The sequence below is a fragment of the Perna viridis genome, chromosome 5 (genome assembly GCF_037379345.1).
Source record: "Perna viridis isolate PV_CMFRI_1.1 ecotype Kerala chromosome 5, ASM3737934v1, whole genome shotgun sequence".
NCBI lineage: Eukaryota > Metazoa > Mollusca > Bivalvia > Mytilida > Mytilidae > Perna > Perna viridis.
The window spans coordinates 6,847,635-6,874,092 of NC_142449.1; the positions used below are offsets into that span (position 1 = coordinate 6,847,635).

Sequence of the window (26,458 nt, forward strand, 5' to 3'; positions counted from 1 at the left end):
ACCTTCACAAATAGGACAACATTGTTTACTTACTACCAAAATCTTACTGTTGCATTAAAATATGAAGATACCTTTTACTATTTGCTTTTTGATGTACCTGTTTGGTACTGGATTATTTGTAAATGATAATTTCTTATGTTAAGTGAATCTTGAATATCATCAATTGAAGAAAGTCTCTATCTTCGTACTCTCAAGTTGAGGTTAGAACAAAAACATAAAATGTTTTGCATTATTCGTTTTCAATCTTTATAATTAATCTTGTAACTTAAGACTTCGAGGTGCCAATGGTTATGTTTCGTCTGTCAACAATCATATATTTCAACTGGTAATGAACTAACAATGTCCGGTCGTAACCTTTACTTCATCCTGTAAGTAATCCATTCAAATCTTGAAGTACTTAAAAGACATGAACGCAGGTGTAAATCATTCATTTCTGAATTGTTTCACCTTGGCTATTGATGTATGTTTTGCCTTTCACTTTCAGTGCCTTCTTGAATCAAAGTACTTGGGTTTCCTCTTCTTCAGTGAGCTTTGTTTTGTTTATGGTTTATATTAGTTTGGCATTTTTTGAATACCGGTACTTTGGCCAAATGTTATTATTACGCGTATTCCTGTGTTGTTAAGTCATTCTATTCTGGAAGTATTTCGTTAAACGAAACTACAGTATCAGAAATTGTGTTTCCTGTTTATGTTTTAAAAACTGTGTCGAACCGGAAACGAAATGTGATTATGTAGGATGTAGAAACACAAAAAAATCTTGCTTACATCTCAAATAAATGAAAAGAAATTTGTCTTATTATATATTTTAAAAAGATTACGAGAAAGTTTTCTATGGCATCTATTCAAGTTGAACGATAGATTTGAATAAGAGGTGTTGTCCTTTGCATACTATCATTAATATTGCAAATTTAAGTACTTTACGTTCGATTCGATACGATAAATCGTTTAATCTAGTAAATAGTCTCTTTTAGTAAGCCCTCATCTCTTACTGATTTACTTTGAGATTTCAATACGGTTATTCTAAAATCAGACGTTTTTATGGTGCTATGTCCGTTATTTTATCTTTGTATTCGGCTTTAATTTTTGAGATTTGAATAAAGTTTCATGACTCTAGATTGCATGACAAGTTTAACAGTTCGGCTGTAAGGCAAGTCCTTAATAATAATTTTGATCCTTCAGAATCATAGTATCTTATGTCACCGGTTCTCTTCTATTTCTGAACTCTACACAAAAATATAGTCCAACTGTAATTCCTTTCATATAATTCAATATCTCTTTTAAAACTAGTAAACATATTTATAGCATTTTATTTTTTATTTTTATCTTAAAATTTAGATCTAGTCTTCAAATCAGCTGAAGATTTGAGAGACTCTTTTTGGTCCGAAAGATGTTTAGTAATAAAATCATTGAGGAAATTCAGTTTTGGCAGGAATTTGTCAAGAAACATTAAACGTGTTAAGTATACATTTTGTATCATTTAACACACTTCTTAGTCCAAATATTCAACCTGTCATTAATATTAAATGATTGATAAACAGGGAGTGGTGTAGTGATTTTAACCAATCAAATTGGCGGAGATATTCAAATTGGTTGGACAAAGTATAGTTTGAGAAAATTTTATGTTCATCAAGGAAATTATTTTCTTCAGGCGAAGTTGGTTTTATCTTGGTTCTTTTTGGTTCTTGAACGAACTATTGATCACAGTTTTTACTTCACAAATCGGTAGTGAAGATTGACATCCAATTTCCACATATAAGGGAAGACAGTTCTAAATGATATGAAACGTATGATTACAGTTTTATTTCACATCATGTAATCTTTAAAAGTTTGTTCATGTCACAATTTTTACTAGAATAAAAAAAAAACCCATTGCTAACAGCATTTTGATTTAAAAATCAGCAATGGGAATGAAAGAAAACTTGTTGTGTTAGAAACGTAAATATCATTTTGAGAAATCATTGGTATCAAACCCAGCTACATTTGTTATGTTGTATGTAATATTTTTCTTATTTCATGCTCTTTGTTGTGTGTTTGTTTGTTTGTGTGTTTCTTATCCAGTCGTTATCCCTGGACTGCATTCTTTTGGTTTCCACTAGAATCTTGGTTCCGTTGGTTACTCTTTAAACTGTTAGATGAATATATCGATCCAGTTATTTGAAGCACTGAAATTTACATTTTTCGCACAATTATGATCCAATACTGAACTTGGTAAATACCAGTTTTGGTTTTAAAAATTGGTTTTAATTTTGTCTTATATTTTGATGATGTATTTGGTTGTTCATGTGAAACAGCGTTTTGATATTAATCCTGAAATTTCGATGAGAAGATCGATACATGTATAATATAGAACAAAGTCCTCGTAACCGTATTTAAAGCGAATTAGTCATAGCTTGGAATGACTGAGAGATTGATTTCAGTCTGAAACGAAGTTTCGTCTTTCGGAGCGTTCCATACAAAGTTCTTAATGCTTTTATATCTTCTTCACTGAAAAGCCTTTATCGTATGGTCTTCAATATCTTTTTTTAAAATTCAGATACGTTTTTCATTTCCGACATGCCATAGAGTAGACCTTTCTGGCTTTAGCCAGCATGCCATAGAGTAGACCCTTCTGGCCAGAAATTCCCAAATACGAGCACTAAGTATTACCGGTTAATTTTTTAATTACACAGCCAGATGTGCCACATGTGATAATCATATGGTGCTCGATTTGTATGATAATCATATGATGCAAACCATATGAATCTCATGTTTAGCGTATTGGCCTGTGTAGTGATAAGAAGTGACAAGAAGGTTTCTGAATAATCTTTATATTCAACTTATATTATATTATAATATATTTTCTAACTTTACTACATATCCTACTTTTTGTCCCCTTTCGGCAAATGCCGAAGGGGACTTAGGTTTGCACTCCGTCCGTCCTTCCGTCAGTCTGTCAGTCTGTCAATCAAACTGGGTTTTCCTGACTTTTTTTGTAATGCCTCATCCAATTGATTTCATATTTGGTATATAGTCTTATCATGACAAATTACAAGTTAAGTTGGAATAACGTTACGGTTGAACGATTTTTACAGAAGTTATGGCCCTTGGACATAGAAAATTTCATGAAATTTTATGTTTTCCGGACTTTATTTTGTAATGCCTCATCCAATTGATTTCATATTTGGCATGTAGTCTTATTATGACAAGTTACAAGTTAAGTGCGAATAATGTTACGGTTGAATGATTTTTACAGAAGTTGTGTCCCTTGGACATAGACAATTTCATAAAATTTTATGTTTTCCAGACTTTTCTTTGTAATGCCTCATCCAATTTATTTCATATTTGTTAGCTAGACTTATCATGACAAGTTACAAATTAAATATAAATATTGTTGCGGCAAAATGGTTTATATGGAACTTATGGTCCTTTGACATAGAAAATTATAAAATATTTTATGGTTTATCATTTTGATGCAAATTGCTGCTGTCATTGTAGAGTTATTTGCCCTTTAATTCAACGAATTTTTTTTTCACCTTTCCAGGTGATAGAAAGAGAATGTCTTTATGCAGCTTTTAGTAATGCAAAAATGTTATTATCTACTGTAAAATGAAGCTCAGGTTTGATTTTGATGGAAGTTGCTTTTGCTGTTCAAGAGTTATTTTCTCTTGATTGTTAAAAAATAACACCATCCATTGTTGGTTCACATATATAAAAAAATCTCATAAAGGCAATGAGTTCAAAGGCCGAAAGGGGACACTGTATTGCATCAGCAATACTGTCAGAATGCTTGTTTTTAAATGACTTAAAATGAAATTTTCCTTAGTTATATGGACGTAGTTATCACTTCTTGTTGAAAAAGTTCAGTCATTTGTCAATCTTTTTTTTCTTTTCTGTGTTACAATACTTTTTATTTGTGTGAATGATAAAAAAATGAATTATTGAGACATACCCTACACTGCACGGTGATCGTTGGCGATGTATAACATTGAAATATAGAAAAAAAAATGAATTGCAGGATTTAACTAAAGTTCAAAATGAACAATGGTAAAAAGTAGTGACTACCAATTTATAAAGTCTATTACATGAATATTCGAGAATAAAACTCACGACATCCCGCACGCTAACCGAACACGCTACTACGAGACCACCGCTGCAGTTACACATTAATTGAAGAATATGCTAAGAACAATTATTATATTGTGCAAACAATCTATGTTTATAGAAAATTTATGCTACTATTGATACAATATATAATACTTGTACTGCTTACATTGTATGCCATCTTTTAACTTATAGTGCAAGACCACACAACACATTAAGCGTTCAATTACGACTTTTTGGAATATTTTCTTTGCTCTTTGTTTATATTGCTGTATTTTATTGTGGTCTGTTTTACGTCATTTTATTGTTGACCTTTCATCTTCAAACCATTCACATTTGTTACCATGAAATGGTAAATCATTAAATGTTTGTTAATAATGCATGCAAGTTGTGTTTGTTCTTCAAGCCTTCTTCCCATTTTATATTATTTTTTTCAATTAATATATTGCATTCGTTTTGTGGCGTTGAAACTTTTATTTATCATTTTGTCTTAAGACAAAATTTTTGTCCTTCTAACACATCAGATTTTATATCGATTCGATCAACGTAAAACAGATTGTTTTCTTCGTATTTTTTTAATAAAATTTTGAATTGTGGTTAAAATTAATTATGCTTGTAACACACTTCTTGTTTTTCCATTAAACCAAAATGCCTTCTATTATGTTAACCTTCGCATATTATCAGGAGATATGATAGTGTCCAATCGAATCTAGACGTTATTGTTTTTGCAATGTAATTCCTGGTCGAGTTAACTAATGGCCTGTCACATAAACAAATTGGCTTTTACAGTCCTAATTAACTTGCGCTAGCTACAATGGTATAATAAATGTTCTGGGTGAAGCCAATCAAGCAGAGAAGAAAGGCAAAGAGTTTTCTCGCATCATAGAGGGATGAAAGTTATTCAATGACTTGCTAAGGAGGGAATATGTCTTTCTGACTATATAAAGGCAATTTTGTCATAGAACCATTTGGTCTGTAAATGGTCTGTTTTGCAAATCCGATATATTTGAATTTGATTAATCATTTTTTTTAAAAGGTTGTCTAATAAAGACTGTCTGGGTTACATAATTCAATGATCTTTTTTGTTGTTGTGAATGCATCGGAAAAATAAGACACATGTGATGCTGTTCCTTCTGTGTTTACTGAGGAATACATTTTTTCATTCGTCAATCTTTGACTGCAAACACAAAACTTTGCCCCTTCTTTGAAAGCAATGGTTGACGATGTTGAGTTTTTGTTGGTTCATTTTCAGATTAGTATTTATATTTCGCGTTCGCAGCTCTTTTTTTACTTCAAAATCTAAGATATCAGATGTCATTCAAAAAGAGCCAAATATTTCATATTCAGCCTAAACGGCTTAATGCCTTGTTCCCTTTATATAAAAGCCTTAAAAATATTTGAATTTTCATGAACTAATCTTTTAAAGGGTTTAATCCTCCATTTAAGAACCACAAAACTAAGAGTTTCCAAGCAAGTGACTCATGAATTTTTCCACTCTCATGTTTAAGTGTTATTATCATATTTGTCCTGCTGATATTAGTCCTGAAATGGTGTAATAATTTGTGTAAATAAACGAGTTCAAACACAACAGTTTAACGAATATGTCTAAATAGATGAATTTAAACACCATAGTTTAACGAAAAAAAATCCAGTTTGATGGAAATAAACACAATAAAAACAAAAACTTACCATTAAGTTACCATTCTAGTGATTTGAAGCGCTGAAATTTACATTTTTCGGGAAATTCTGATCCAATACTGCATATGATAAATATCAGTTTTGGTTTTAAAAATTGGTTTTAATTTCGTCTTATATTTTGATGATGTATTTAATTATTCATGTAAAACAGCGTCTTGGTATTAATCCTGAAATTTCGATGAGAAGATCGATACATGTATAATATAGAACAAAGTCCCGTAATCATACTTAAAGCGAATTAGTCATAGCTTGGAAGTACTGAGAGCTTGATTTTAGTCTGAAACGAAGTCACGTCTTTCGGAGCGTTCCATACAAATGTCTTTATACTTTTTATATCTTTTTTCCATAAAAAGAGTTTATCATATGGTCTTCAATATTTTTGTAAAATTCAGATACGTTTTTTTCATTTTTAGACATGCCATAGAGTAGACCTTTCTGGCTTTAGCCAGCATGCCATAGAGTAGACCCTTTTGGCTTTAGCCAGCGTGCCATAGAGTAGACCCTTTTGGCTTTAGCCTGCATGCCATAGAGTAGACCCTTCTGGCCAGAATTTCCCAAATACGAAGTATTACCGATCTTAGTTAGTGTTAAGAAGTGACAAGAACTATCAAGTGACAAGAAGGTTTTTGAATAACCAATATATTCAACTTTGCTCTCATATTATTAAAAAATATATTTGAATATGAAGGAGTGTAATTATCTTATTAAATGGTCTCCATCTAAACAAGCTCTCCTTACAAAAAGATTATTAATATTGTTTTTTTGTGTATTTTTGGGATTGTTTATGTTATGTTTTTGTTTTTGTTTATTTTAGTAAAACAAAAATGTAAAAATAATATTCTCATTGTTTCAAATGCTTTCCCCTGCCAATCTTAAATATAAAAGTAATACAGTTAACAAATTTGCTGCATGTCTGGTGGAATTTGGTCTTTTTCAAATTTCATTTAAGATAAAAACTTTTCTTTTCATCTACCTGACTTTGAAAGATCTGTTTTCAACCAAGTGGAAATACAAGAAATGCAACGATGTAATTAATTTCACCAAAGCAGCATGTATGACAAAAGGCGTTCCGTCATCTCACTTTTTCACAACGAACATTTTGCGTCTGTTGGATTAATGTTAGAGAAGTTTTCATGATATCCGTATCGATATGATCTTATACATTTTTTTTTTTTATTTTAACACAGATGGTTTCTGATTCTTGTAGCCATGAAAAAAAAATAATTCTCACCTGTCAAAGGTATAAATACTTTTTTATGAACTGAAGCTTTTTATTTGCATATATATATATATATTTATATAAAACAATTAATAATTAAAAGCTTAAAAGCTTAATTAATAACTTTGATTTCTAAACAATTTAATTTATCTGGTAAGAAGACCAGATTTTCGTTTCAGTGACATATTATAAGTGGTTTCAGACATGCTCAATTTGTACGAATGTCTTCTAGTGTTATACCAATTACAACAAAACATATATCTCAGCGTTCTTCTGAAATATGGACTTATGATACAGTATAGGGCAAAGTTTACAGAAAAATTCACTGTTTGCATAAAATTCATTATTGCCTCTATGGCATTATTGTAGTCATTGTTGCTCTCTCCTGATATAAAGAACAGAACAATTTCAGATGGTGCTACTAGAATAAAGAACATGACGACTATGGTAATTAACGTAATGGTTAACGTATTACTGGAGTCAGGTCTATCTCGACGTTTATGTTGAAACCTCTGTCGATATCGATAAGATTTGTGAACTTTCCAGCAGATTTTGATGTTAAATCCAATAAGAAGCACTAATGGGATAAAATTTCCAAATATTGCCCACAAAAGTCTATACGCATTATCCTTCACCGGATCATCTCCGAGGTTAACAGTTTCAGCTCGGTAGAAAGTCTTCGTGGAGTTAATACAGTATGTCCTAATGTTATACCTCCATAGAACGGGAACATTGAATGCAAATGCGATAATATATACAATCACTATTATCAACTTCGTTTTTCGGAGTGTCATGAACAACTTTTGATTAAGAGGGTGACAAATTGCTATATACCTTTCTGTTGCCATGGTGACGGTCATCCATGTACTTGCCATAATAAATACGTTAATGAATGCAGGAGAGTATATCTCGTAGTACAGTATAAAACTTTTCTGTCGGTATCGTTTATCAGGAGGGATGAAAGTTGTCGGGAAGGCAAATGTACAAAAAAGTAGATCTGAAAGTGCTAGACCAATTAAACACACATTTGCTGCTTGCTCAACTGTTCGATATGATCTTTTGAGTTTTCTCCTTGTAAGTATAGCAAGATTAAGTAAATTGCCTACTATGCCAAATAAACAAACTGTTGGTAATCCATAGTCGTAGAAAATATTCCGAATTCCTCGTAGAATAGTATGATCGGAATCGTTTCCGGATATGTTCATTTTTTCCTGAAATGCCGAATCTGTATAGTTGACGTCACAATCCATTGTACTTCATTTGCCTGAAATGAAAAAAAAGGGAACATTTTATGTTAAAACTGAAGAACTGAAGCTATTTGAGATGTGCTTAATAAATCGTTGTATTTGTATTAAATTTGTAGTAATGTCCTGATGTATATTATGTTTTTTTGACATAGAAAGTTTCTTGTTTTCAAACATAGCCAAACTCAAAAGACCAAAATAAATTGTCGACGAGCAATATTGTGACAGGAGCATAGTTTGAGTAACGGTGTTTGGGAAAACATCATTATTTCTCAATACTGAAGTGACAACGATCTAGAAAATTTATTTTGAAAATGTATTGAGTGAATATTTTATGCAATTTGATTGCCAAAAGTTACATCATGAACGGTGTTTTTTCAGCATGGTGACATCTCATTTCTTTTGCCACCAGGAAGCAGCATCCGTGTTGTAACAATACTGCTGATACAATTACCGAAGGAAAATTAGCTTCTGAATTTTGTCGAAATCAACACCATTTTGCATAAATTTGTATTTATAAATTACGGTCGCCATGATTCAAAGACATCTAATTGCTATTATTGCTGTTCGGTAACTTGAATAATTAAGCTGACTTTGTCGGTCAGTGACTGATCGAGAAGTGAGAAATATTCTTTTATTTACAGTCTTTTTTTTTGGTAGAGAACACCACTTGCTATGTATTTTGTAATTTTTATAGTTTTTTGTAATATTTCATGAAAGATTAAGAAAATATAAGTATCATCGCTTTGCTATTTCATAACTACTTGCTTTTAAAACACTTCAGTTCCTTTGTCAACATTGAGGTAATCTCATACGAGAAACAAAACATTGGATCTCAGAAGCCTGTCTCGATTACAGCTACACAATATATATCGTTCATATTCTATACTGATAACTTTATTACGTACATATACTGAGTGTACATTTATTTCAATCTTGTCATGTACTCATTGATTATTTTAAATTTCGTTTTTTAAAAAAAACGTGTGCCAGATGAGTTTACATTTATTTCAATCTTGTCATGTGCTCATTGGTTATTTTAGATTTCGTTAATTTGTATTTGCGTGATACCAAATATAAGTGACAGTTTTCTTAAAATGAATAACTGCTGGGTAGGGATATGTGTTAGGTTTTTCAAGCAAGTTGATCGAACAATAAAACTTGGTACTTCGATTTTGTTATGCCGCCCTGTTATTAACGCATCCGTATTGTTGGTCGATATTCGATAGCATGAGGTTTTATGTTCTTTGTGTTCTTTAAAAAGCATTACATTGTCCCAGTTCAGTCAATGTTGTTTTGCTCGGCATATGCGCAGAAGCAACATCTGTCATGAATTATTGAAATGATATATCTGTGTGTCATTATATAAATAGCAGTGATTTACCGAATGTTTCCAGTAGAAAAAAAATTCGATAATTCACACTGTGAAATAATTTCGGTAATTTCACTCTCGCAATTTCCGCCATCAAAACATCACAACGGAAATATCAATCCACTGTTCACAAATATATCGAAATCGATAAACTAAATAAGATAATCAATTGGTTATCTTGAATAACAAAAAAAATATGGTCACTCGTGTCAAGTTCTGCACACTCGTTAAATCTATGCGTTCTTCGGCACTCGTGACCATATATTGGTTATTCTTTCTTTCCCATTATCATATTAGTGGTATATTACCTGTCCGTTACAAATGTAATTAGGGAAATCACAGTTGAAATCAATTCCTCTTATCAGTATAGTTCAACATGTTGACATAACAAATGTAAATTTTTGGATTCTGTTAGAAGCATTCTGACATTTAAATCCAAAATAACCAATTTTATAAAATTTGCTGCTTTTCGTCGTTGAAGAAAAAGAAATTGGTTAATTTATTGGTGTATTATTAATTCAAAACACTTTTTTTTCTTTTTCAGAACGTTCGACCACCCAATATGGTGAGTGATGTTTTCTTCTGCATTTAATCTTTCTTCCTTTCCAGTTGTTATGGAGTTTATATATCTTCTTAACATAGCAAAGAAACAAGAAGCAAATTTTATTCTAACTGTGCTCTGTATATTTACAACTGATAACTTTTGATCATATTTTGTACTACAACAAAGGCAGTATAGGTGTTAGATTGCATTTTTAGTTCACTAAATATTGCGGTAAGCTTAATCTGAAAGGAATTCGACATCTAGATTGCAAAAAAATAATAATAATTCCCCTTCAGCATCTTAAAGCTATAGTAACATTCTATCTCCGGTATTCTGTTCTCAAGTAAACAAGATAATAAATGGACATTTTGTACATGTACATTTTTAAAGTTTTAAACGCCTATAAGATATTAACAGAAGTAATTTCTGTGATGCAACATCACAACAATCTGGAACTGTTAAGTTTTGGTATGCTTGAAATAACTACCGCGTAAAATATTTCTTTTCATTACCTAACAACTAGAATCATGTTGATTGATCAGGAGTATAGAACTATTGTAGTCGTTAAACAATCGAGTCGACCGGGGTTGACATGATTAATAGAGTTTCACCGTTCCAAGATTTGATTTAATTGTATTGTGTAATATGCCATTGACCCACTTGAACATAATGAAAGATCCACTTGTTAGCAATGTTTTAAGTTTATTGGCCATGCCATTATTGGGTAAACATCTTTAGCGGATGCGATTATCAAAACCAAATCTCGAAAATTACTTGTATCGGATTAGTTCATACTTGATATTGCCGTTTTTAGTGGCACTTATAATATAGACTTTCTCAAAGTTGTAGGATACTTACCGGAAACAAAAAGGAAGTGTTTAGTGCTTTATAAAGTTACTTTTGTAATTAAGTTGTATTTGATTGTTCAGATTTTTTTTGTGTTTATTGGGCTTCCTGTTCTGGTTGATACATCGCATGAAATGCTAACTGTACGTTTGTTACAAAAATATTTTTATGACATTGCAGATAATGTCTCTTGCCAATTTATTTATCGGTAAATGATGTATCCCTTTTAGATGAATTACTAGTTGTAACAATAAAGACGGACTTGTCAATTATTCGACACTGTTGGTGCAGAACAATATGTTTGAAAGCTCTGTTTTTATTCGTCAATAGTTACGTCGGTCAATGTTTTCTTTATCTATTAAATTTAAAGGAAACATTAAATTCACATTTAACTGGCACATTTGATGAGTTTTGATAATGAAACAACCATTAACAGAACAAAGTGTGTCTAAAAAGAAATGCAAAAACAGCGAAGCCAAATAAACAAGTACAATAAGGAACATACATCTGAAATAAAGGCCTGTAGATCACCAATATGTCATTGATTTTGACGGAAGTATTTTTTTTCAATATAAACTAAGCAAGATGACGATTATTGGACGTTGAAACAATCTGGTTAGTATTTAGAGGAAAGAAGGGCAAGAAGCAAGCATTTTCCTGATTGTCTATGATATCTTGAATAAAAATAAAAGGATGTCTTTGAGATTGTGTCACAACCATACAACCAAAAGATCTGAACCGCTTAGAAATTATCGATCAAAAAAGGGGGGTCACTTCCAGTCGGCACAATTCTGCGGTCGAATTAAGCTGCGTCATATGAAGCTTTATTATCAAACGTTCGTTACCTTATCTTCAACATCCTACAATTTATGTAAATTCTTGATTCATTTCTACTTAAACAAAAACATAACATGTAAAAACATATACCAAACATATTTACCCCATAATGAACGTTTCTGTAGGATAGGAATTTTGAAAAAAAAATGTAATGATTATTCAGACATATCCTTCATGCTTTTAGAAACTGTTATGGTATCAACTTACGATATAAACACCAAGAATTTATGGTGATTAGATAAAATAATACTTAATTGGTATTTTGAACAAAAAGTACGGAATAAATTTTGTAGCGTTGCAATACGTTAGTAAAACTGTCGTAATAATTTGTTATGGTCTGCACGTAACGTACTATCAACAAACCAATTATTATGGGAACTAAGGGACAAATTCTTTTTCAATCAAATTCAGATTTTTTTAATCGTTTAGCTGTTGAGTTATCTGCATACCGGATCCATGAGAATTAAGTTTTGAAGTCTCTTGGCAAACACGATAAGATACTAGTTGCTTTAATTTTCTTCATGTTTCTTTTGGAAATCCCAGTAAATCCAGTTACTAGACTGATTACTTAAGCCCTCACAGGAAACATTCGGAATTATTTATAACCTTGGCTCCTAACGACTGCACTTTGTCAAAGCTGTTTGATGGCAGAAAAATATCACTGGTAGCATTTAAGTGAATCTGAACCAAAATGTTCGACATTATAAATGATATAGGCCTACAATCATGTTATTTATTGTTGTTGTATTTTCTGTCTGCTTAAGAAGATAAGTTTGGTGGATCGACGAGAACACGAAACAATGCTTCTTTGTTTTGTCTATATTTGGTTTTTACAAGCTGTCTGATTTGTTGGTACTCTTTGAAGAAACCAGGATATTTTTTATATGCTGGTTAGTGATGTGACGTCATTAACGTCGATTTGTCCGCACATCGCGATTCAAATAACACAAAACAAAATAATGTTTTGAATAAGAATAATTTTATTGTTATTGGACAGGAATCTATTTAAAGAATCTGTTATACGAAATAACGTGGTTTTAGTTGAGTCTACACGTTTTATAAATCGGGATAACTGTGAACCATCACAAACTAGGTTCAAACATGTAAAAACAGTTCTTACATAGACAATTTTCTATGAAACATTCTAATTAGTGAGACATTTGTCGTTTAATGATTTGTTGAGCCATTTTATGCCCCAATAGACACTTGCAAGTTAAAACGCTGATTATTAATGTGTGAAAAAGGATGAAAGATTGATATAACTGATTATAAGATAAAGTATGTATATTTCAAATTACGTAAGCATATGAAACAATAGAAAAATAACAGATACAGAAGTAACTATCAAAAATTGCTTTCGCACAGATATCAAATACTTGTCATTTAGGTTGCTTGTTTACAATTGAGGTGCACTGTTTCGTACACAAAGTTGATTCGGACTAATTCAATAAAACTTAAAAATAAAAGACGAAATTTAGTGGAATTTGATTGAATGAAGTAGAGCATTCGTACATAAATAAATGCAATAGGGATGTAGAATGCATGCTTTAAGCTATCAAGAAATATTCAAGTCCTCACCGGATTGTGTTTTCTCCTCTGTAGAAGCCAGCTGTTGTTCAAAATATTCAACATTTTAAAATTTGAAATATATATATATATTATATATTATGTTATAGGACAGCATTGTTTGATGCGCTCTCAACATGGCTTTATTTCCACACATTGTCACAAAACTGTCTGCAGCGACTTATCTGTATCCTCAGTAGTGAACGTGTATAGGATAGTCAATTGTAGGACTTTTAAATGCTCAACTAGAGCATGGTTTTACATTATGCTTTACATCCTATGTTATACTGTAGAAAATTTCAATTTTCGTATGTGACCAAGTGGTTCAATAATTAAGATACTGACCCAGACGTTTTTTAAGGCGAAGGGACATACACTTCTTCTGGTTTTGTAACTTTCTATTATGTTTTTTGGTTTGCCTGCTGTTTGGTATATTTCACTTTCTGCCATATGTAAGTATGACAAGTTTTTGTACATGTAGCTTTAAATTATTTCGATCAATATTTATATCCTAATTTAAATGAGGATTACGCAAAGCAGTAAATTGAAAGAAGAAGCAGTTAGTTATCGCATAATTGATACAACATTTTCCCTGACAATCACACGAGAGATTCGATTTCCTCTGGATGGAAGGAATGAAGATAACACACATTACTCCCATTAAGCCTCAAGCTGGGAACTATAGAATTATCGTAATAGAATCATTTTACATCAAAAACTCTGTTTAGAACATATTACATAGCGGATGTTTTGGTATAATGCGTGAAAAATTAGTTACTTAAAGCTATATAAGCTTGTTTATGAAATAGAATTTAAGAGATAAGAAGTGAATCCATGGTGACATGTAATGGTGAAGCCACACTACAACATGTTTTTTCTAAGACATTTTAATCCACATTTGTTTTAATTGAAAAGAATCGACTTTTGTACTGTGTTAGAATGTAAGTCCGTAAGAAAAATTTGTAAAATTATCAACTGAAAATATAGAATGCCTAACATGAATACGGGTGCCATAGAACGCAAAGTTATCACGCGTTCAATTCAACTAAAAAGCTGAAATGTAATTTTTTCAGATCTATATTTCAAGGCATGTTGCTTCTATTTTGTAAGTCCTCGTATTCATTTACAAAACAGTCAGTTGTGAATTTTGTTATACTACCACATGTCACGCGAAGAAAGGGGTAGACGTTTGACCCCATAGTTTATACCACTCGTATGATTTTGTTGATAGTTATGACTTTTAAGAAAGTTTAGCATGTACAATTAAATGGTCCATTAATGAATTTGGCTCTCAATTTAATTCTTGTATTGACCACAATGCATTTTTCAATGATATAAGACGGGATAAATACATAAATTGGACATATTTTGAAGTAATCAGTGCCTTGTTGTAATTGACAATATTTATATTCCTTTTGGAAGAGTAATAAAGGGCACCAAGGTTCTAGCGAAAATCAAAAGAAAGCAATCCGGGGACAAAGCCCAATCATGAAAAACAGACATACACAACAAAGAACATTAAGTAACTGAAATAATACATACAACTGAGCTACACCAAAAACTGGACCAGGTGCACCGGTAGGGTAAGCGTCCTCTGCTTTTCTAGAAACACCCACCGAGTTGCTCATAAAAATTCAAGTCCGGGGTAAACGAAAGAGGAAAGGAAAACTATGACACGATAAACAAATCAGTTTTCATGGTCAGATGGATACATCGTGGTGATCCACGAGTTCATGATGGCGACCATAAAAATTCTGTAGTGATGACTTCAATCTTGTAGCAACATAGCCCTGTTCTAAAAGCCTAACTGTAAGAAGTCTATCGCGATACAAAAAGTGTGCGTAGTTACGGCAAGCTCTGGCATAACGTATGTGTTGTGATATGAAAACTCCATACACAGGTGCTGAAGGGATCTTCCCACAGATGAAAGGAAAGTTGACAATTTTGAATGAAAAGTCATCACGTTTGTCGTAAAGTTTGGTCAGCAGTTTTCCTTTACCATCGATCTCTTAGTGTATATCAAGATATGAGGTTAACTTCACAGTGTCTGTAGTATCTTTTATCTCAAGTTCTTTTGGGTAGATGCGATGTATCAAGTCCCCGATAATCTGTCATTAAGTCTGATAATCTTGAATCGAGGGTCTCCAAAAGATCTTTCGAATTTTTAAGGATCCACATTGAATTAACACCACTGCGGGTGTAACAAGTTTATACAGACAGGTTGTTGGTATTCAAATGCTGACTGATCGTGCTCTTTGTGTAGATCTAAGACAGCAAAGGAAGATGTGATTTTTCAACGTGTCATAGTTTTCCTTTCCTCTTTCGTCTACCCCGGACTTGACTTTTTATGAGCAACTTGGCAGGTGTTTCTCGAAAAGCAGAGGACGCTTACCCTACCGGTGCACCTGGTTCCTGCTCCCAGTTTTTGGTGGAGTCCGAGTTGCTCATTTGCTTTTGTTACTTTGTATGTATGATTTTCATTTTTTCAATATAGTGTATGTTGATGTATTCCATGAATTCATTTTATATTGTGTTTGTTGGTTCAGTTTCTTTGGTCCTGACATTTAAAGTGGGAAGATTAAGGCCTTAATATACAAAAAGGTTTAACCTCCACCTCAGATGTCATGTGGCTGTCCCCAGTCAGGAAATGTTGATCATTATTATGTCTATGTAATTATTATACTTTTTAGTTTTATTTTGATGAAGTAATCTTTTTGTTGCCGTGGATTTTATTTCTTTGGTTGTCTTTGGTGGACCTTTTGGTCCCAGTGGTTATTAGATGTAAAAATGCCGACCATATAAACGAAATGGGTTATAGGTTTATGGAAATAAACTGAATTTAAGGGGATATAAATTTACGAAAAAGCAATATTTTTCAACATTTGCATTATTAGAAAGATCATATTTGGTACAAAAAGTCTACTTTACTTGAAATAAATGTCGGCCATTCAATTTGTATAACCGGATTCGCATATTAATTAAACACAATTATATTTAAAGCTAATATAAGATGTAAATGTCAAAGCAGTGATATTTAGAGCAATTGTTGTAGAACACAACTCTATTAATTCAGAGAAAATAAGAAGATACTTTTCATGTTAGTAGTAATTGCGTTTGAAATAACTGATTTTGTCTTAATTGTTTACTTAATGTCACTTTTTGACGTAAATGAATCATCTACTTTGCAAAAAGATAAAATTAGAACAAGATAAGTTTCTATTTATGGTACAAAGTTCCATATGAAGGTTCCGTAACTATCTTATTTGTGTGAAGTAAGTTTACTCATCATTAGCTTTGTCGTTATTACAATAGATTTCTTTTCCATGAATCAATGTTTTGATTTATACTTTGCGTTTGATACATACCATGAAAAAATGAAATGATGTCGCCTTCTGTTAACAAATGACGCCTACTGCTTATATGTTAAGTGTTAAAGAGTAATCAAGTAACCTAGATTCTAGAGGAAATCAAAAGTCCAGGGATGGAGACCAGACAATAGAAATTGAGAAGCAGTTACTTTTGCCAGATTTGTGACTGGCTTACCTCTACTTTATGTGTTTCAAGGAAAGGTTCACAATAAGAGGCATAATTCTATAAAACTCTTTCTTTTAAACCTTTTTAGATAGATTAGATAAGATAATAAATGAAATGTGGATGATTTAGTTATGAAACATCACTTTTACTGTTGTAGATTAAATTAAACGAATTTGCCAACTTCATCGCTGAAGGAATTCTAGGTTGAAATATTTCATATGAATTGAAAGCAAAACGTTAATAAATGAAGGTCCACATTTGATGTCTATTGAAGTACAAGCTTTTTATAAAAATGACTATTAATATATCATCAGTGAACTAGTCTATACTAAGTGCATAAGTCTTGCATGAAACCGGTTATGATGACTTGAATTACTCGGAATTGAATAAAAGTAATGTATACTTTGATGTGTTCTGTACATAAATTTAAACGAAAATCAGCTTGAATAATTTACATTCGACTTATTGCTTTGATGAAGTAGCCATACATTTGCAGTAAACGAAAATTGAATTTTCTTCAATTTAATGCATTTCAAATATGCTGTATAATAGTTTTGATATACATAAATTAATCAATTATCGATTATTTATCAGAATTCAATTGTATGCACTAAATAATGCAATGCAGCGTTACAGAATAAGTGTAAAGGAGTCCAGGACTGATTGCCGGTTTAGCCGAGTTGTAAAGAATGTCAACTAGGTAGTATTTTATTGATGGCACACAAGAGTCAATTGTGTTCCGGATGACAACTAAAAAATCCTTCTAGATTTAATTTGTTGTATATCGGGTTTTCATGAAATCTGTCGATTAAGACATTGTCCCGTAAAAGCTCAAGGTAACGGTCGCAAAAAAATGTTAGAAAATGTTTGCAAATATGGTTTCCGTACGATTATCCATTAAGTTTTCAACTCATTCAAACTAAAATTCAGGATATTACACATTAGGTATGCGGGAAATCCTGGTCAATGGTGCAAAAAGATGACGGACAATTTATGGAAAATTTAGTTTCTTGGTTGTTATTCACAAAGTAACATTAAAATTCTTGAAAAGAAAATAGAACTTGAGTCAGTGGCTTCTGGAATCAATTGAAGTTAAAGATTTATAATTTTTGCTTAGATTTAAGAATAAGTAAATCAGATAACCAATACAAAACAATCGTTAAAGAAAATAATTTGCCACACTGTGTAAAAAACGAACAACTTGTGCATGCTACACTAAAAACTGGGATCTATCCTGAAAAAAAAGTCAATGTTCCGCCGCCTTTTGCGGGAAATGCCGATCCAGCTATAGTACGTAAATATTCACATCCTTTATCGTCTTGATTGAATACATGTTTTAGGTCAATAAATAAGATTTACTATATAAATGTTTGCAAGGTAGATTGTGTTTTTATGAATTTTTTTTGCTATCTGAGTATGTTGTTTTCTTACCAGTTTTTTAAAAAAAAATTGCTTTTGATCATACTATTCTTTATTACAACTCTGTTTGTGCACTCTAGTGCCAATTAGTTAACGCGGTTAGTTCAATCTGGTTCCATGTAGATAACTCGGTTTGTACAATCTGGTTCCATTTAGATAACTCGGTTAGTACCGTCTGGTTCCATTTAGATAACTCGGTTTGTACATTCTGGTTCCATTTAGATAAATTGATCAGTACAGTTTGGTTCCCTTTAGACAACTCGGTTAGTACAATATTACAATCAGGTTCCATTTGGATAGCTCGGTTTGTACATTCTGGTTCCATTAAGATAACTTGGTTAGTACAATTTGTTCCATTTAGATAACTCGGTCTGTACCTCCTGGTTACATACAGATTCTCGGTTTGTATCCTCTGGTTACATATAGATTTCTCGGTTTGTACACTCTGGTTACATTTTGATGACTCGGTTTGTACATTGTGGTTCAATTTGGTTCAGTTAGATTACTTTTTGTACGCTCTAGTTCCATTTAGTTCCATCTGTTTGTACGCTCTGGTTCCAATTAGATTACTCGGTTTGTTCACTCTGGTTGGATTTAGGCTACTCTGTACGCTGTAGTTTCATTTAGATTACGCTGTTTCTACGTTCTGGTTCCATTTAAACTACTGTTTGTACTCTCTAGATCCATTTAGAATACTCTTTGTGAACGCTCTGGTTCCATTTAGATTATCTTGTTTGTACGTACTGGTTCCATTAAGACTACTCTGTTTGTACACTTCTGTTCTATTTAGATTACCATGTTTGTACGCTCTGGTTATATTTATATTTTTCTGTTCGTACACTCTGATTTCATTATATTACTGGGTTCGTACACTATGATTTTATATAGATAACCCTTTTTGTTCACCTTGGTTGGATTTAGATTACTGCTTTTGTACGCTCTAGTTCCATTTAGATTACTCTGTACACTGGTTGGATTTATATGACTCCTTTTGTACGCTCTAGTTACATTTAGATTACTCTGTACACTATACAGATGAAATCATTTCTAACCTTTCAGGGGAACTCTCGGAAGAGCCAGCTCTAGAACAGTTCTAGAGCTAGCTCTTAGACAATTTTGCTAGCAGAGCCGACTTTACGAGAACAGTTGTGCTAATAGAACTTATCTCATCGGTAGTTCCATTTAGATTACTGTGTTTGGACTCGCTGGTTTCATTTAGATTACTCTGTTTGTACACTCACTCAGGTTCCATTTAGATTACTCTGTTTAAACGCTCTGGTCCCATTTTGACTGCTCTGTTTGTACACTCCGATTTCATTAAGATTACTCGTTTTGTACACTCTGGGTCCATTTATATTACTCTGTACGCTCTAGTTCAGTTTAACTTACTCTTCTTGGAGTCCTTGGTTCCATTAAGATTACTCTGTACACTCTAATTCCATTTAGATTATTGGATTTGTATAGTCTTGTAGCATTTAGATTACTGGGTTTGTATAATAGCGTTCGTATGCTTCTACATAAACCCCTAAAATTGCTTGCATCTTATTAAGCCTCTAATGTTGCTTGCATACCATTTTATTGTAGAATTTTGTTTTGTAATAAACCTTTTAAACAAACTGTTATATGCTTCATAGTCAATCAATGTCTTTGGTTCATGCTCCCAGTTTTTAGTTGAGTCCGAGTTGCTCATTTACTTTTGTTACTTTGTACGTATTATTTCAGTTACCTTATGTTCTTTGTTGTGTATGTCTGTTTTCCATGTCTGGTCTTTGTCCGTGGATTACATTCTTTTTATTACCGCTATAACCTTGGTTCCCTTGATTACTCTTTGAACACCCACTTTAGAATTTGGACGAAGGACGTATTGCACGTTGCACGAACATTATATGTCATATATGTAAATACATCTTAACAATTTAATCAAGTACTTGCTCTGTATACAAATGTCTTACCTTGTCTAATGAATCTTTACTTACTAATTTTAAAAAATAAGGAATTGAAAAGGTTCATAAGATTTTATTTATTATTGTTAAGCTGATTTGGTGGCGACATCTATTTAATCGGATTGTATCCCTGTGACATTAGTTAATACCAGATCTTTTTTTTTTCATTTATACATTTTGCAAGCGTTTGATTGGATAGTTAAAGTTTATATATAAAGCTATGGCATCAAGATACTACTTTGTAAAGCACTCATACATGTCTCTGACCAGTTCATTGTTCGTGGCATGACGTCCTATGGCGTATCGGCCAATAAGGAAATCCATAGCTGCACCTGCTTACATCTTCATCATAAATCTATCATAATGTCATGTTGAGTGTTGTGTTTAACATAGTTTCCCAAATAAATGTAGGGCTTACTTGTACAACGTCCGATTATCAATTTCTTGATTCAGCTTTGGAAAATATGGTTAATTTCAAGCTCCACATACCTGGCAGATGTTCGATTCCTCTCTTACTATCCGGTGCAAACAAGTCTTTCGACATTCACGGGCAATATTTAAATCAAACAGATACCGTCGTGTAAATCATCACTTTTTTCGGCATTTCAAGAGAAGGCTGTCTGCGTCAGACGCCGGTAGGAGTACCATTATAGAAAGAGTATACACAACAGTAATTAGAACGTAAATTTTGTTAGATATAAAATATGGTCATGACACATCTTCGTGTAATGTACATTTAACTTTAGTCAAATCATGTAAAATAAAGGTACTATTTACGAACCAAAAAATAATCTAGAGTGTAGTACTATTTATTTTTAAATATAAAAGCTCGGAAAGGTGAAACATTTGTGTTCAATGAGTTGAAGTCTTGCAATAATCAATAAAAAATAGTTTACAAATAAACAAACCAAAAAAGTAAAGAAAAAATGAAAGCTTCATCTTGCATTTGAAACTGATAAACAGATGCATCCTTGTTTATTTCTCTTTCATTCTTTAGACTTAAACTAGTTAAGATACCGTTGCCAAACATGTAAAGCATCAGGATCACACCGCCTTTTTGCCATTCATATTAGTGATCCCTTATTTACCGAGCATTAACAAGGAAACATGTAGAGTATTATAGCTGTATCCAAAATATGGTGTTTGCTTGCGAAGTTAAAAACGCGTGTTATAAAGTAATAAAATTTACAGTTGACATGCAATGGTACATTTATGAAACCTTTTTAGTAATGATAATCAAAATAATTATTTGTGTAGCATACGCAACTCACGCATTCACTCTCAACAATTGCTTTTTTTTTTAAATTTTGAACGATCTGGAATGAAATTGGTAGTTTCATAACAAACAATATAAATGGAATTGTATTTGTTTTATTCAATGATTAGTTGAGATGCGTTATTTAGACGTCTATTTCTATTAAAAAGAATATTTTTATTATGGCTTTTCAATTATTGCGCACTTTGGTTACGTCACCTTTGCCCTGATATCCATTTTATGGGTTTTATGTCAAGAACGATAGGTATGGTATATCATGCATACAAAGTCATTCTGCTTAATTTGACCAAGCAAGTGCAGTGGGAAAAGTCTTGTCTAGTGTCTAAAAGCGTAATAATTGTTGGCTAGGGAATTGAGTAGTTGGTGCTGTTTACATAGATGTATGCTAATTGGTGAGATTTATTCCGTCGTTCCCAAGGACTCATTCCTAAGATAAATGTAAGCCAGTTCCAGTATTATATTTGTTCGGTCATGTGATCAGTACAATAGTCTTCAGTCTATTAACATCGTTTTTTTCAAAGTTTTAACGTGAATAATCTGATTCTCAAGGCCTGGAAGTCGATAGTACACTGGAATTTATCGTGAAAGTGTAAATTGAGTGGTTATGTTAACTGCTCAATTAAAACGCTAAAAGATAAAATCATGGGTATCTACTGATAAGAATAATTTACCCCGCATTGTAGTTCATGAAGACTAGTCTTCTTCCCTGAAACTGATTATTTTGCAGAATCCTCGTAATTTAATTTTCAAAATTTTATAACGCTTGATAGTATGTATACAAAAAAATGCGAATTACAAATGAATATTTGATACGTTTACTAGCTCCAAAAATAGTTTTCAGTTTCTTAATCAAAATGCAATAAGGATAATATCTCATACAATTTAAAATATAAAGCAACTTAGTACATCCATAGTATATAACTAGTGTTTTACCAGTAAAGGTCTGTACGTTACAGCGTGTACATACTATGAAAATAATATTACTATCTTTGTTTGAAATCTGATGTTAATTCGTGTAAATCAGAACTTTTGATGATAAGTATGTCTGGTAGTAATGATATCACTAAGTAAACTAATAGTGTAATTCGCACCAGAGTAGCATATCAATTATTACAAAAAGCAGTCTATCAAATTGTAACTAATGTTACGTTTTTCTTTGGCTTCTATTGTAAAAATTACCCGACATTTCAAAATAATTCACGCAGATTTTTCTAACAAAGATCTTTTGCAAATGCATTTAACACGTGTTGACGTTTGTTATATTCATTGTTATTCGTTTTACGTTTTTTTCTTTATATTAGGTCGGTTTTCGTCTTTTATGAATAGTCTCACCTCGTTTATTTTGGGACCTTTTACTTCTTGCCTAATGGTATGGGTTTTGCCCATCATTGAAAATCCTGTAGTGACCTGTAGACGTTTAATTGTTCGTTGCTTGGCATTTGGTGGATGACATCAGCAATCATACCACCTCTACTTTTTTCTAGCCCACTTTAATATCTTTTCAGAAAGGGAGGGACATTTCTATAAATCTTTTCTTTTTTTTCTAGTATGATGTTTGGATTACTTGCGCTCCTCACAATACGCCACCTTCAACGATTAAGTATTGACACAGACATTCTAACTAAGGATCACTTCATTATTAAATTATTCTGATTTTAGGGTTGTATCACTTCGAAGAGTATCTATGGTGATATTTACACGTGAAAAAAAACTTTTATAGCCGTTTTCCTGAGAGAAGAAAATACCAATATATCTATTTTCATCATAAAATAAGCGCGTTATTTAAAAATATTCCTTCATTACTGATTTGTCCTAAGTATTCAAGAGGCCGAGTTTGAGTTTTTAATAAGATGTTCTGTAGGGGAATTGGATGGTTTACAGTTTAACATCAATATGTTCTAATGCAGTATACACTTGTTTGGTCGATATACTGATCAAAATAAACAAACATAGCCAGGTTATCATTGTCCTGTTATCTGTTGGTATACAACTGATCAGTAATCTGTTCCTAATTCAAAAATTAATATATCTTTCGGGTAAAACTGATTAGTCTTCGACTCTGTAATTGATAGATCTTAAACATACCTTCCACAATTTACTTTCCATTTTCCGTCATTTTTTTTTTAAAGTATCTTCCTTTTTCTGCTTTTCAGTTTCAGTATTTCATATGTGAGGTGACTTAAAATGTCTAATAAAAGATATAAGATGTCGACGTATGGTTGTGGACAGAGGTGATCACAAGGACATTTTCCTTCTTGTCATTCCAATTCGCATGCTTCTTTATAATAACCTAAGTTGATTAATTCAGCAAGGTTGACATTAGAAGTGTAAGTAAATAGGAATTGGTATGCATAAAATGTCTCAGTAAGATCTTCCTTTTCTCTTACATTGGAAGCAATGATTATAGTTAATGTACTCTCTGAGTACAATGATATTGAAGTCATTAAAGAGTCGTAAAATTATACTTTTTGGTCCGACCTTGCGAATTTTGACTAAGAGACTGTCAGTGCCCTGTTCTGAACTTTATTTGTATTTAGGTTTGAACTTTTAAGATAAGAGTGCAATCGTATTTTAGAATCGTAGAATGTCCCGTGTAATTTCCGGATTGTTTTCACAAATCATACTCTACATTGAATTAGTTTTGAAGTTGGATTCAATGACATGGACGCGATTTTCCTGACATTTTAAATTTAGAAACAGCAATGGAAATTAAAACTGAATAAAAACAAAGTAGCAACTGAAACTTAATTTAAATTTCTCTTGGTTACTTGCACTAGTACTCTCGTGTATCTACGCATTGATCCGTGAGTAATTTCAGCAAGAAATAATTCTCACATAAAAGCGGTTTGATTGACTGATGGCTGTTGGTAAAGGATTATTTTGTAATAATAGAATATATTAGATAATAATTATATGCTATCTTTACCACACTTGAATTATGGAAAACATTAAGCCATCATATCACGTAATGATTAAATCTTAGCTTTATTGCTATCGCAGCAGAATCTTTGTGATTTATTTTGAAAGTTTGGCTGAAAACATAATGCGTTTGATGGATTTTTTTTTATTTTGTTTCTTTCTGCCGACAGAAAAAGACAGCCCTGCTTACATACTCGACATTATGCAATAAAAATAGTACTGCAATAAAAGCACACTTTTTAGCAGTTCCTTTTAAAATTGCAAGAACTCAAGTCATAAGTAGATTGTATACTCTGAGTAATAATTCTAAGTAATACTTTGTTGAAAGTAGATATGAATTAGTTTTGACAAAAACAATCGACTCCTTTCACTCAGACTTGAACTGCTTTTAGTTGTTTATGAAATTGAGTGTAATTGATAACTTTAGTTATTAAAAGGACATATTTCTTCTTTTATAATTTCACTTCGAGAAAAAGAGGAAATGTAAACAATGTTTTGGACGTAAATACAAAAAAAAGTACGATGTTCATGGCTTTATCCGTTTCCTAATTTTACCATGTATTAGATTTGCTCATTCTTTAACTGTTGTCTATTATGGATGTCAAGCATGCAAACTTTTTAAGCAACCAGTGCTGTCTTGCAGATAGGTAATCTGTTAACTGATAACATGTACACGGACATGAAAAGTATATAGACCCTATATCTTATATACAAAGTGTTATATGAAAAGTTGGGGTTGATTCTGAGATATTTTCTTTGTATTTCGTTTTACTATAATGTTTTAAGACATCTGATAAAATGATGATAATAGAGTAGATTTATCAACTATCAAATACTAAATTGTTATCTTACTAAAATTCTAATCATAGTGATTTGAATAATAATGTATTATTGGTGTGAATTATTATGAAATATAAATGTCAAATGACCATAGTGGGGTAAAGTTACATTGTTAAGTAGATCAAACACAGTAAAACCGACGAAAAAATGGAAACTCCTAAATTTACTTGACAAACACTACGCGATTTTATTCCCTCTTGTCAATGCTCCGCTCTTTTGATATTACACTTCATTTGCTCTTTTCGATGAAGGATATATACTCATATAGATCGAGTGGAAAAGGAAAACTCATTACGAGATTTAAGCGATGTCTCGTTTCGTATTGTCAACTCCTTTCATCTGTTGCAATATTCCTTCAGCACTTCATATCGAGTTTTCATATCACAATTCATACGTTATGCTATGCAGAGCTTGTCGAAACTACACGTTTCTTTCTTTTTTTTTTATCGTGCTAGACCTCTCGGAATTGGGCTTTTGGAACAGGATAAAATTGCTACTCGATTAAAGTCATCACTTCAAAAGTCTTAAATTCGTCTTTCATAACTCGTGGATCGTTATGTTGTATCCATCTGCACGATGATAATCGATTTGTTTATAGTGTCATAATTTTCTTCTTTCGTCTACCCTGTACATGGCATTTTATTAAAGTCGGTGGTTGTCTCTAGAAAAACGGACCCTGCTTACACATCCAGTATATGTTGTCCATGCTCCAATTTTTCAATGGAGTTGCTCATTTACTTTTTTGTTTTGTGTGTGTTTAATTTCTTTGTTTAGTCGTTTCTCGATTATGTTCTTTTTAAATACTGTCAGAATCCTTGTTCTCTTGATTTCTCTTTTAAATAATATGATTTTTTAAAGTTTTGTCTTTGTCGCCGGAGCAACTGGTTCTAAAATAACGACTTTAATATGGCTAACGTCTCGACCAACGGGGGCGACACTTCCCATGACACGTGCTGTGTGTCTGCATTGAAGGTTTTTTTTGGAAATACGTCACTTCCGACAGAACGATGTTTAACCAGTCATGTTTTAACAGTATCTACGGCGCTAAAGCTCCGTGACATAAATGTTTCGAGGATTTTTGTAACAAGCTTAAACTTTTGCAGTCACATACATGTAAGTTT

At 32.2% G+C, this 26,458-nt stretch overlaps 2 protein-coding genes across 7 annotated transcripts in view; one reads left to right on the forward strand and one right to left on the reverse strand.

Moving 5' to 3' along the window:
- LOC148615764 (CD109 antigen-like) overlaps positions 1-26,458 on the forward strand; it is a 227,013-nt gene that overhangs the window by 115,951 nt on the left and 84,604 nt on the right. For 4 of the 5 annotated variants that reach the window (XM_088582335.1, XM_088582339.1, XM_088582337.1 and 1 more), the window contains exon 15: positions 10,158-10,178. The exons of the other annotated variant lie outside the window; for it this stretch is intronic. In XM_088582335.1, the coding sequence (XP_088438461.1) occupies positions 10,158-10,178 (21 nt within the window). The remainder of the gene's footprint in view (positions 1-10,157; positions 10,179-26,458) is intronic. 5 annotated transcript variants of the gene reach the window in all.
- Positions 7,071-26,458, reverse strand: part of LOC148615766 (putative G protein-coupled receptor B0563.6) — a 29,888-nt gene continuing 10,500 nt past the window's right edge. For both annotated transcript variants that reach the window (XM_088582343.1, XM_088582341.1), the window contains one exon: positions 7,071-8,261. In XM_088582343.1, the coding sequence (XP_088438469.1) occupies positions 7,144-8,247 (1,104 nt within the window). In that variant the 5' untranslated portion in view covers positions 8,248-8,261 and the 3' untranslated portion in view covers positions 7,071-7,143. The remainder of the gene's footprint in view (positions 8,262-26,458) is intronic.